The following is a 13,482-nucleotide window of genomic DNA, read 5'->3' on the forward strand; positions in this document are numbered from 1 at the left end:
CACGTAAACTTGGCATAAATAATTCGATGGTGAGACGCTGGAAACGGCAGCGGGAAGAACACAGGAAGAAGATGAACACGGCTCTCAGTGACTTTTACCGGTATGTTTTTTTTTAACCACCCTTGTTAGTGCTGTGCTACCGCGTTGCTGCTTTGTTACTGCCGCGTCTCAGGCACTGTTTGGAAAGAAAAGCTAAGGTATATTATTAAAACTTTGAAAACTCTTTCTGTGTACCGTCTTTCTTTGTAAATATCTCATGTTTCAATGTGGGCACATGCGGCTTATAGACAGGTGCGGCTTATGGATGTACAATTAAAATGTACTGGGTGAGGCTTATAATCAGGTGCGCTCTATAGTCCGGAAATTACGGTAGTAGCACTCCTTTAAATGCGGCAAATCACGGTTGTTCTGAGAGATTCATCGACCTGTAACTACCTTTATGGATGACAGGTATAGTAGAAATAAAGGAAAACAAAGGCTGGAAAGCTGCCTATGACCCAACGCAACAACCAGGCTGAAATCCGTCCAATCTGGCAACAGTGACAACAGCTCCGAAGGGAGGGGGGGGGACAAACCAGGAAGTGCGAACAAAGAGTACAGTGAGTGCAGGAAGACGAGTGCGGGGTTGCACCCGCAAAACAAATTTTGCAAGGATTGCTGTCCTTGGGTCTTTGAGACTACACCCAAGCAGCGGGGCAGGAGCACTCTCGATGGAATTTGGCTTACTGGTCTAAACGTTTCGGTTTGTCTGTTCTTTGAAATCCTCATTCCTGGATAGCGAATTGGCAGATATCTCAAAAAAAGTGAGGTTTTATGTTATATGGCGTTTTGAGGAAAGGGAGAAAACAACCTGTCTGGCCTCACTGACACCTTCTAGGGGCAAAATGAGACTGGCTTCTATTTATAAGGTGCGGGATTTAGGATCAGTCTGAAATGTCTTTAAAAATACAAAAATAGCAATGTGCAGTTATCAAGCTTGACATATAGTTTTTTTTTACAATGCTGTGTGTGTGTGTGTGTGTGTGTGTGTGTGAGTGTGAGTGTGTGTGTGTGTGTATGTGTGTGTTTTAGTGCTACAAGATGTACATACCCATCACGAAGATGACCTTTGGTTTCTTCTGCTCTGTGCTGTAACCTGTCAGAGAACATATATTTGAGATAACATGTGGTGCAGATCAGCACACACACACACACACACACACACACACACACACACACACACACAAAATATTTGTTCATTTGTCCATGACCTTGCTGATATTTACATATTTATCAGTCAATATAAAAGATTAACGCAAATAAAATAAAAAAGGGCATAAATATGTATATATATATACATATATATGTCCTTAAAACAAGTCAAAATGAATCAGTGTTGCTTCCTTAGTTGACAGTTTGATTTCACCGAAGTGAGATTGACTTGGAGTTATATTGTGTTATTTAAGTGTTCCCTTTATTTTTTTTTAGCAGTATTTATGTACTTTAGACACACACACACACACATACAGGACTGTCTCAGAAAATTAGAATATTATGATAAAGTTATTTATCTTCTGTAATGCAATCAAAAAAAACAAAAATTGACTCTTTCATGATATTGTAATATTTTGAAATAGGATTTTTGAGTTTTCTTAAGATGTTAGCCACAGTCAGCAATATTAAAATGATAAGAGGCTTGCAATATTTTATTTGATTTGTAATGAATCCAGAATGTATGACATTTTTGTGTTTGTAATGTACATATATAAAATGTTTCTGTTCATCATTTCTGTTCATTGACCAGTGAATTGCTGACCTTTTCAAATCAGAAAATAAACAACAAAACACCGCCCAGTTTCTTCTCATTTCTGTCCATTTAAATAAGTTATATAAATATATCATTGATAGCCACTTTGAACCTGGAAGCCATAGATGGATGTCAGACTGTCATTTACGTCAGGCCCTTTTCATACTCTTTGACTTAATTCTTGCATAATTTGCTCCATGAAAAAGCCCAAATTGATTGACAGAAAGTGACAGTACTTTTGGTAACAGGTCATTTTAAAGCTCCTGTTTAATCACATTCAGTGGTTTTATGAAATATTCCTCTTTCCACGAGAGAACCTTATTCCCAATCCGACTAGAACTGGGCAGAATTCTCACTTTTGACTCTCGTTTTATTGATTTTGATTTCACTTTGCATCTGATGGCACTCCTTGCCAAGTCTCATAAATTAGTTACCACTTGCAATATTGCATTTGTGTTGAAATAGTGAAATTAGATTTTCAACTGAATTGAACTCCGCCTGCTTTTCTCATGGAATCGTGAAAAGTATTTCAACGGGAGGAGTTAATACGTCACCCGCTATTTATGAATTTGTGAAAAACAGTGGGTTTACCATTTGTTGACTTGTTTATGTGGTGATGCAACAGATCTGTTAGCCAAATATAAACTGCAAAACAGAGGAAAATATTGTGAAAGGCATCTGTGTGCTACTTTGTTCTGTAATTAACCAGTCATGAAAAATGTACTGAGAATGAATCATCACATGTCTGATGTTTTTTCTTGAATTATTACCATTATTTCCGAACTTTAAGCCTCTATTTTTTTCTCTTTTTTCTTCTTTCCTGATCATTTTGATGGTATTTGTCATCAGGGGTCATGTCGGAGAAGCAGCCTCCTCCCAAGAATGCGGGCCAGCGAAGGAGATCCCGTATTTTATTTATTTTATAAATTAATTTTAGTTTAATTTTACTATATTTTTCACTGTTTTTTTTTCTTCTTAGGCTAGAATATGGCTATTTCATTACATTTTTCTTTTTTTCAATGTTGCAAAAAAACGCAAAAGAACAATAAATCGCAGGAACCGAATTCCAAAAAAAAAAAAAATCCAAAGTAGCAAGGGTCCACTGTATTTATTTGGTGGCGTGCTGGTGGATTTTTCTGATGTAAAATATGTGCCGTGGCTCAAAAAAGGTTGGGTCACAAAGAATTCACTTTCTTATTCACACATTGAGGGAATTTAAGGTCCCCTGTCCTTTTTTTTTGACTGTGTACACACACTATCACACACAGCTAGCTTACTTTCGTCCATTCCTTCAGCGTAGCCGGGTTCTTCTTCCTCTTCGACCTTGAAATACAGAGAGATTCAGATGAGGACGAATGAAAGCACTTGTAAGATCAAATACTACTTTGCTGCAGCAGGTGAGATAAACAAACAAATAAAAAAAACTCAGGTTTATAAGGTATATGTAGCAGATTAAAGTATTGGAGAGGGAAAAAGAAACAATTTGCAAGGACGGAACGTGTAAAGACTGACGGTTGACGGTTCAGCTGCAACAAACGGTGTCTTGAAACGAACACCATATATTTCAGACAACTTTCAAAATTCATCACATCCCCGAGTCATTACAACAGGTTTCCAATGTTATTGTCCTCATCCCCCTGCCATCTGTGATGTTATGACAAAAACCAAACTGCTAATGATTTGAGTGTTCTGATGAAAACCATTGGTGTGATTTAGTCACCCTGCTGGCTAAAAGCCTGGGAAAAGCAGGAAAAAACAAAAAAAAAAAGGTGAGGAAATGTTCACAAAGCATTCTATCTATACATGTCACGATGAGAGGGTTGAATCACAGTTTTTCAATTTACAATTTAAATGTGTTGCACAAGATATTTTTCAGCTTATGCGATAAAACAAGAGGAACGGAAAATATCTTTATTGTGCACAGCTGTGGAATTGGGTCTCAGCTGGGAAGATGTTGAGAAGCATTCTAAGAGCTGTTGGTTTATATTTAATTCCTTGTCTGTTTTCCCACAAACCCCTTTTTTAAGAAATAAAAAAAGACGATATAAGCTGGCAGGCGGCTGCTGATGGGATCAAAAAATAAAAATAAAATAAAAAAAATAAAATATTAAAAAATAACAATAATTACAATAGTGTCCAATGCTGTCTTTAAAGGTCAGATTCTCTTAAAAATAAACACTAACCAAATTACAAGAAGTTCATTTTGCTTTGTTTTTCATACAATGTATAATACATCGATGCAACATTTAATTAAAATGTATTAATGCTCCAAACTCTTTATTTACATCTAGAAAAAGTATACCATACATTTATCTCCATCTATTCACTTGGCAAAAGGGTGCCATTTTTTTCCCCCTTCACTTTAAACTCATGAATCAACCAGGACACAAGAATATTTGACTTGTATGGTTGGGGTTGAGCGTTGTACCGTTAGATAATTCCAAACAGTTACGTTTGTATATTTTTTAAACACAACATTTGTTGCACTGTTTTGAAAACGATGGGAAATTTGTGGAGGTTCTACGTCATTCAGGTCATGGTGAATTCTCGTGGAAATATTCTTGTCTTGGCAATTGCACTTGATTTTCTTCACTTGAAGATGTTTCAGCCCTCATCCCAGAGGCTTCTTCAATCCTAATGACCAGTGGGGAGTTTCCAAATTTATCTGTCAGGTTTTTGGGCGGGTCTAGGTTCTGGTGGCTTGTAGTGTCAGTGGAAGAGTTGATCTGCAGAAACTGGGTCTAATGGGGTAGTTATGCTATGGGGGTGTTGTCCGTCGGAACAAAAGAGCAACTTAGTGGGATACCTGGATTGGAACCTGAAATTGTAAAGCTGAATAAGAGTAAAACCTGCTGGATCCCATGAACTGAGGCTCATGTGGAAGTAACCACATGAGCCTCAGGTTGTTTGGAGGGTGCAAACCCACTGGTACAGGTGTGCAAACCCGTCTTGGTATTGATCCCAGTGCGGTGTTGTACGTTTGTGAAAGGTTGTGTTTGAGGCCCCCTTCTTTTTCTGTTTTGACAAAGATGGCTTCTTTGACCCCTTTCTGGAGCCCATTGCTGTCTTCAAAAGAATGGCCCTTGTCCTTCAGGTGGAGGTGGACCGCGGAGTCCTGTCCTGAAGTGGTGGCTCTCCTGTGTTGGACCATCTGTTTGTGCAGAGGTTGTTTGGTCTCTGGAATGTAGACAATCACATCCTCGGTGCAGGTGGCAGCAGACACGACGTTCTCCATCTTGTGCCTCTGTGTTTTGTCCCTGGGGTGCACCAGTTATTGCCTCAGGGTGTTGCGGGGTTTGATAGTTACCGGTATCTGGTGTTTGTTGAATACCCTTCGGAGTTTCTCAGAAACACCAGCAACATACGGTATGACCAATGTTCCCTCTAATTTTTCATATGTCTGTGCATACAGAAAACCTCCCTGAGCACACTGAGGACCACTGTGAGCAACATTAGATGTACACGCTGTGGCCACACACAAGTATCACACCTGGGGTCATAGCTTCTATTTGATCCATATTTTTCCATCAGAAAACTCGCTTACTACTTTACCTCTGCATGTTTTGCAGAGCAGACCTTTGTCACTCGAAAAAGATAAAATCTCACCCAGTTTCACCGCTTGTTCTTCTATTTGCAAATACGCCGACAGCCATTTCAACTTAAAAGAACCGGATTTTTCACTGCCCGCTCGTTTCGCCACGATAAGGGGTTAGCATGTTAGCATTAGCGTCACTTAACTCCGTCACACTGTCGTTATATAGCGTGTATGGGCAGAGCGTGTGCCGTGATTGCCTGCGTAGCGTGATTGCATCGTATCGTATGATTGGCTGGACCCCTGTCACTAACTGAGTTCCACAGCAAAACGATACAGAAAAAAAAAAAAAAAAAATCGAATTCATTTGCAGTGCGCTAACTGCGCTGGATAGGTTGTCTTGTGCGCTGAGAGTTTGCGAGCAGTGCGCAACTGGGCAGTTGCGCAGCTTAGAGGGAACATTGGGTATGACCATGTTCTTTGGTTTGTTGTTGTCTTCCTCCTGTTCTACAGTTCTGCATCAGGTGGTTTCTGATTAGCCGAAGGCCCAATTAGGGTAGCCACAGGATCTCAAGGCCTTCTTAACATGTTGTACCTTCGCCTGTTCTTGGCACAGATGTGCAAAATTCTGATTACCCCCAGTTTGTGCTCAAGGTGGTAGTATGAGTCGAAAAGTACGTTTTCTGTAAATCTTGATGTCCGGGCTTCTATCCTGTTGGATGTGACTGATCAGTCCAAGAAGGTGAGTTGGTCAGCAGTGACGTCCTCCCTCGTGAATTCGACGTCAAAATCAAAAAAAGCTGATGGCGAGAAGTTTTCCGATCCTCCACGGGATATCTTTCCTCACCTCCGTTGCTGAATTATTGTTATGTATGTTAGAGGCACTTGCGGGATCTCTGGATGCAAAAGGAATGAGGTCTGGCCCGGCGCTCAATGAGTTGCCCCCGAGATAAATTTGGAATTGAGCTGCAGCCATATAAATAATATTGCATGGCGGGTTTGTAATCTTATCCGAATACACAGCAGATGTGGCACAGGATTATCATTTATTCTGAGCCGCGTCTGCAGGGTTCGCCAATATTCCATCTCATTTTAGCGCCGACTCCAGCCACCCTGAGGGAAATATGTTGTTATTAGTTTAACAAATGGTTCGCTCATTTACTCGCCGGTCGGCACCTTTGTCTGCCACGCAGGGCTCATGAAAGATGAGAAAAGTGCCCAAAATGGAGCGCACCAAAACGATAATGTCCCTTAAAACCAAAATAATGAGCAAGAGGATGAAAAATTAGATTGTAAGTAAATCGTTTACATTACAGGGTGAATTAGCAAAGCTTTAACTCCTACTTTACTAATATATAATTACATAATTTCTAATTGCCACCACCGTATCTCTGCTGTCAGAAAGTCCTGCAAAACCTTGAAGAGACACTTATGCACTGGATGAAATCGGGTACGTGAAGTTTTTCCTGAAATCCCGCATTAAACTCTGTTTTTTTTTTCATTTTTTTGTTGTTGTTGGTGTAAACCTTTTGTGTTTTGGTTTTGACGGAGTCTCAATAAGCTAGAAAGTCTGAACAAATCCCATTGAATGAGGCTGAATCAGATACAGGTGCCTCAAAACCAATATAGAAAAAAATACCCCTGATTTAATAACCATAGAAAAGTGAAAAATATAAACCACGATCTACATTGTGGCACAGAATTATACAGTTAGCAGACTTCACAGATGTTTCACATTGAACAAGGTAATCAAGGTAGTCAGTAGAATGTAATATAATATCAAATAATATGATATAATATAATATTACCAAAACCAAGAAATATCCCTTGGCTTTGAATAGCTTATCACAGTTCTTAAGCTTTGAACAAAATTAAACAACCGTAATGACTTTAACAACTTTTCTTATATTGAATTACAATAACACCGCGTCATGCTAGCATGCTAATATTAGCTTAGCTCAGCTAAGCTTTTCCTAGCTTTTTGCTGTGAAACTGTAACATGTCATGCTAGTTTTTACTGACCGTTTTACATAGAGGCATCCCAAGAAAACAACAAATAAATATATGTGTACATATATACGCTACACTTGTCTCTAAGCCACAAATATCCCTGTTGTGACATGAGATATTTACACAGAAACATATTTTTTACATTTTCGATTAAATACATAGCGGTAACATCCCCAAATGCCTAGTGGAAATGCTTTTTTCCAGAAAAGTACCCGATGAAAAAGATGAATAATAAATAACACAAGGAAAAGTCCATCCGTCCATCCTTTTTCTATCCCCGCTTCGTCCCACTGTGTTCAGACTTCTAAACAGCTAACACTCCTTCTTTTTTACACTTTATATGCAGCACAGCTGGTGCTGTGCTCATATGCACCTGTAATCACTGCCCATTAAAACTGCACTCAGTTTTGCACCTGCACTTTGTCAGTTGCACACCAAGTCACACTCAAATGTCTCATTGCACTGCCACACTGTTCATATTTATAATATTTATAAAATGTTTACAGGTTGTCTGTTTTCACCCTTGCTGTTTTTTTTCCATTCTGTTGTACATTCTTATCCTTGATGTTGTTGTTGTTGTATTCTCTGCTGTCTATTTATTTGTGGATGTCTTCTTCTGTCTTTTAATTGTCTCTCTATTTATATATACATTCATAGTTATTGATACTACAATTGTTACGATGCTGTGACAGAAGAATTTCGCCTATGGGGATCTTATTATCATAAATTTTTATCGAAGGGATCGCTGCAGACGCTACTTTGTGCCCACGACCATCAAACTGTATAACAGCAGTTTGGATGGCACACAACTGACACTTCATTCGCATCCTGTATATTTTTGTCATTGTTATTGTCTCTGTTTATCTTCTTATCCTTGTTGAATCTGAATCAGAAAATCTTTATTTGGCCCTGCGGGGCATTTGGGGGGGACATGGGGTAGCAGCATCAGAACTGTGAACATCCAGGAGAATTTTTTTAATTTTTATTCATCTAAAAAAATATGTACCGTAAATTCTGGACTATAGAGCCCACCTACATATTGGCTGCACCTACTCATTTTTAAAGGAGAAAATAAATTGTACATAAATAAGCCGCACTTGTCTATAAGCCTCAGGTGCCATTGAAGCATTAGATATAAAGCAGCAAGATGTTACAGGAATTCTTTTTTTTTTTTTAAGTTTAATTATAAGACAGTAACATCTACAACTACCGGTATGTAACGCAAATGCTTTTTTGCAGAACGGATGCCGTACTTATGTGCAGCAGCTGTATTTCCTTCTTTGACAGCCAGACTGCCGCATCAAATGTATTTCTGTGTGTCTTTTTCATGATGTTCGTGAGTGCAAAAAGGGCAAAACGGCAGATCTGAAGAATTATCGTAAATGCGAGAGGGTTTGCGGAAACAGTTTCATGTGTCCACTGTGACAGTGTTGGTGCAAGGAAGCTACTGTAATTACCCTCTAAAAATCCAGAAATTCTAAAAGTTATTTTTGGTTTGCCAGTGGATAATATAAGGTTGGCTTTTTTTTTTTCATAATTAGAAGATGATGATGTACTTTAGCGATCTCATGCTTGCAAAATTATTTAACCGCAGCAGCAAGACCTACAAGGAAAAGATAGTGGCAAGCTTGCTAAAAATAGAAGTTAAAAGTAAATAAATAAACTGAAGTGTAAAAGTATAATCTATAAAAAAAAGTCTCTCCATATTTACCAATACACAGGAATAAATGAGCAAGATGAACTCAACTCAAGATGTTTTGTCGGTGCATGCGGAAATGTAATTTTGTTTTCTCTGCAGTTGTTCTTTGTTCTGTTTATACGTAACGTAAAGGAAAAAATATATATTTTTGGTTTGCGGCCGGTGAATAATTTAAGTTTGATTTTTTTTCATAAATGCGATGAGAAGCACTTTAATTATCCCGTGCTTGGGAAATTGTTTAGCAGCAAGACATACAAGGACAAGACAGCGACAAGCTAACTAAAAATACAAATTAAAAGTAAATAAATAAACCTAGGTTTAAAAGTATAATCTATAACAAAAAGGTTCTCCAAATTTACCAATACACAGTAATAAATAATGAGCAAGAAGGACTCAAGAGTTTTTTCTTAAAAATAAATGTTCATTGTTCTGTTCATTGTTCTGTTCTGTTCATCTGCTGTTCATTGATTTTTTTTTAAAAAAAAGCAACACATTGTGTTTCTACATAGCATAAAGGACAAAAAAAAATTAATTCATTTTAAACTTCAGAAGGTTTGCGTGGCTCCCGGTGATTTCTTTGGGGGGGAAACGGCTCCAAATGGCTCCTGGAGGGGTAAAGGTCGCCGACCCCTGCTGTGCAAAAAAACAAAAAAACCCTCTGCTGCTACTCTCTCATGCCATCAAATATCAGATTGTATCTACGTGCACTTTTTTCTACGTTTTTTTTGTTAATTTTATGTCACTGTGGGATTGTGAGAAACATTTTCTCCATTCCTCTGTATATCCAGTACATGTGCAGAAATTAACAATAAAACTGACTTTGACTTCAAAAATATAAGTGACTGCTGCTGTGGAGAGGCACGCGTTCAGTTGTTGTGCGACGTTTGTTTTTGGCGAAATGTGCGCAGCATCTAAAATTGCATATCATCCAAAAAAAAGAAAAAAAAAGTCTAATAAACAAAACATTTCACAACCCCATGCCATTCCTCTGCAGACCCCTAGGGGTCACAGGACCCCCTTTGAAGATCTTTGATGTAAAATTAATTCTTGTCGAGTGTCTGCGGTAGACGACCTTGCCAACCAAGACACTAAAGTGTGTGTGTATGTGTATAGATTTTTTTTTAAACATTTGTAATGTATATAGATATATTTTAGGTAGAATTTTATCACCGATAAGCCCCAATGGTGTTAGATGTTTTTCTTTTTTTGCAAGATAAAAAAATTGACCTTTGACTCTTTTCATTTTAGCCCATCTTTTCCTTTGGGCTTTTCCCTACAGGGGTCTCCAAAACAAATCAGCAGATATCTAAGTCAACCCATGCACTATAGTTATCATAAAAAAATTACTGATGACTTATCTAGAAATACTTTGGCTGTTATAACTGCTTCTCTTTTCTTCAACGCCAGTCTCCAAACCATATTGCTGGTCTCACCACTGTCTTGTACACCTTTCCTTTCATTCTGGCTGATATTCTTCAGTTACATATCACCTCCAGCACTTTTCTCATTCCAACCTGCTTGAACCCGTTTCTCCACCTCTTCTCAACACTCTGGACTGTTGATCCTAAGAAACTTGAAATCCTCCAACTTTTTTATCTCAACTCCCTGTAGCCTCACCGTTCCACTCGATTTGCAGATATGTATTCCATCTTGCTGCGACTAACCTTCATTCCTCTCCTTCACAGAGCATACCTCCACCTCAAGAGAACCTCAACATTTTCATTTCGGCAACCTCCAGCTCTGCTTCCCGTCTTTTGGCACTTGTGACTTGTACTACTTTCTAGCCCAGGGGTCGGCAACCCGCGGCTCCGGAGCCGCATTCGGCTCTTTCGTCTTTACACTGCGGCTCCGAGTGGCTCGGGAAAATAAATGATAAATATTTAATTGAAGTGTATTTCATTTGTGTTAATTCCTTTTTTTAACTTTTAGTTCTAAGTTAGAAGATTTTTGTGATCTTGAAATATTAAATAAAATTATATTTATTATTTTTTGCCGCTCAAAATAACGTCACACTCGCGGAAGCCGGTATACCCGCCAGCCGGTAAAGTCCCGATTTGCAGATGCTGTGCGCAGAAGTTCAGGAGCAGAAGTCCCATAAACCAGGTAAAATAAATATTTATGAAGATATTTCGCAAATATTTATTTTTTATTGTTTACTGACACAGTGATTTTTTCCAAATTTATTTTTAAAATTCAGGTCAAGGCTCTGCCACACGCTCTGAAAGCCCAAAGCTCAAAATGAGTTCATTACATAAATAAAATGTAATTGTCTATGTAATACTTTGTGAATTTCAGAAGCTACACACTACACACTTGTTTATACAAAGTGTAAAGGTAATTAAAAGCAATTTATACAGTGGTACCTTTATTTTAGACGTCAAAAAGTAATTGCGGCTCCCAGTGTTTTCTTTTCCGAGGAAACCGGGTCAAAATGACTCTTTGGGTGTTGCGGGTTGCCGACCCCTGTTCTCGGCCATACGCCATCGCTGGTCTCACCACTGTCTTTTCTATCTTTCCTTTTCTTCCGGCCGATAGTCTTCTATCTCATAGTACCGCTGACACTTTTCTCCGCCCAGTTCTATCAAAAAAAAAATTGGATTTATGTTGAAAGACGCGTAAAGTCACTGCGCCCTTTGCCTTTGACTCTAGTCCAAGTGGACACCTGGAATAAACCACAAGTTGTGTCCTTCCCAGAGGCATCGGACATAAGGACTCGAGGTCAGAGCGAACTTGAGCCTCACATGCAGGTTCTATCTTGTCTGAAAAATGAGTAATATTAATAAATATTGATCAGGCACGCTTCCACTTTGCTCCTGCATGCGTGGGCTGCCAACCTCAGGGGATTCCAGGGAAGGGATGAGATGAGGTCCTTTTTTTTTTTTTGTGTGTCAATCAGCGAGATACAACCAGGCAATGTATTTTGACATCATTTTAAATGATCCTCCTGTCCTGTTATTACTATTATTATGATGATTATTATTGACCGGATGGTCTGTCTGTCTGTCCTGAACTCATATGAGGCAATTTGAAAGAAATTGATTCATCTCACATTTACTGGACTGCCATTTTAAACCTTGTTTACAGAAATTCGGCGAAATACCCGTTGCTGTGCGATTCATTTTACTTCTGTGTTGTGAACGATTGGAACCGGGCGCAAGTGCAAACAGATCAGGACAGAAAGTCCACAATAAGATGGATCGGTTCTTTGGAGCCATCTATGTCACCAGTTTTGAGACTACCATATTTTTCGCACTTAAAATCCTTAATTTTTTCTCAAAAATCAGTCGTGCGCCTTATGTATGACTTCTTGTTGTGCTTACTGACCTCCAACCAATTTTATGAAGTACACTGCGCTCAAACAAACATCCATCAAAATGTTTTAGTACGACTTTGGTAAGTGAAAAAAGCCGCTCTGCTTGATGGATCGTCGGACGTTGTGTTAAAGTCGGTCCTTGGTTGAATACGGGTTGCAACGTAAGACGACGTTACATAACAAATTATGTAGTGCTTGAATACAACATTGTTCCAATTTCCCACTAACTTCAGGTGTCCACTATCGCTGGCAACCATGAACCAATCAGAGAATGGTATGTAGTACCTCCGCCACTTTTTGTAAGAACAGTACGTACTGTGCTTCAACAGAATATTACTGAGGACCCCCAAAAATGGAACAAGTTAAGAGACATGCTTACAAAGTGAAATTGAAACTCAAGGCTATCAGTCATGCAGTAGATGATGTGAATAGTGCAGCCAAGAAATAATTCAACATGAATTAATCAATGGTACGGAAGTGGAGGACGCAAGCAGATGAACTGCAGCATGTAAAGAAGACCAAACAGAATTTCTGAGGGAACAAAACGAGATGAATCAAGTTGGACTAAACTGACTGTTTTGTTTGGGTTTATATACCGTATGTTTTATCACGCGCCTTATAACGCGGTGGGCTTGATGTATGAGAATAGACCCATCGATCCATCGGTCTTCCCCCGCTTATCTGGAGTTGGGTCGCGGGGGGCAGCAGTTGGAGCCGTGAGGCCCAGACCTCCCTCCCTCGTACCACATGGTCCAGCTCTTCTGGGGGGACCCAAAGGCGTTCCCAGGCCAGCCTAGAGACATAGTCTCTACGGTATGTCCTTCCCCGTGGCCTCCTCCTAGATGGTCATGCCTGGAATACCTTCCACAGGAGGTGTCCATGAGGTATCCTGACCAGCTGCCCGAGCCACCTCATCTGACTCCTCTCTTTGCGGAGGAGCAGCGACTCTACTCGGAGCTCCTCCCGGATGACCCAACTTCTCACCCTATCTCTATGGGAGAGTCCGGCCACCCTACGGAGAAAACTCATTTCGGACACTTGTATCCATGCTCTTGTTCATTCGGTCACTACCCACAGCTCGTGACCATAGGTGAGGGTATGCTCAGCTCCTCCTTCACCACGACAGACCAGTGCAGGTTCCA

The 13,482-nt window shown here is 39.5% G+C and overlaps 1 protein-coding gene across 1 annotated transcript in view; it reads right to left on the reverse strand.

Moving 5' to 3' along the window:
* The window catches only part of ak5 (adenylate kinase 5), a 157,997-nt gene that overhangs the window by 44,283 nt on the left and 100,232 nt on the right, over positions 1–13,482 (reverse strand). Inside the window, exons 9-10 of the mRNA XM_086153396.1 lie at positions 3,064–3,109; positions 1,091–1,135 (exon numbers count right to left, since the gene is read on the reverse strand). Of these exons, the coding sequence (XP_086009522.1) occupies positions 1,091–1,135; positions 3,064–3,109 (91 nt within the window). The remainder of the gene's footprint in view (positions 1–1,090; positions 1,136–3,063; positions 3,110–13,482) is intronic.

The sequence above is a fragment of the Fistularia commersonii genome, chromosome 10, assembly GCF_037954325.1.
Source record: "Fistularia commersonii isolate RoL2024-O1a breed Wild chromosome 10, RoL_Fcom_v1.0, whole genome shotgun sequence".
In the NCBI taxonomy this organism is placed as follows: Eukaryota; Metazoa; Chordata; class Actinopteri; order Syngnathiformes; family Fistulariidae; genus Fistularia; species Fistularia commersonii.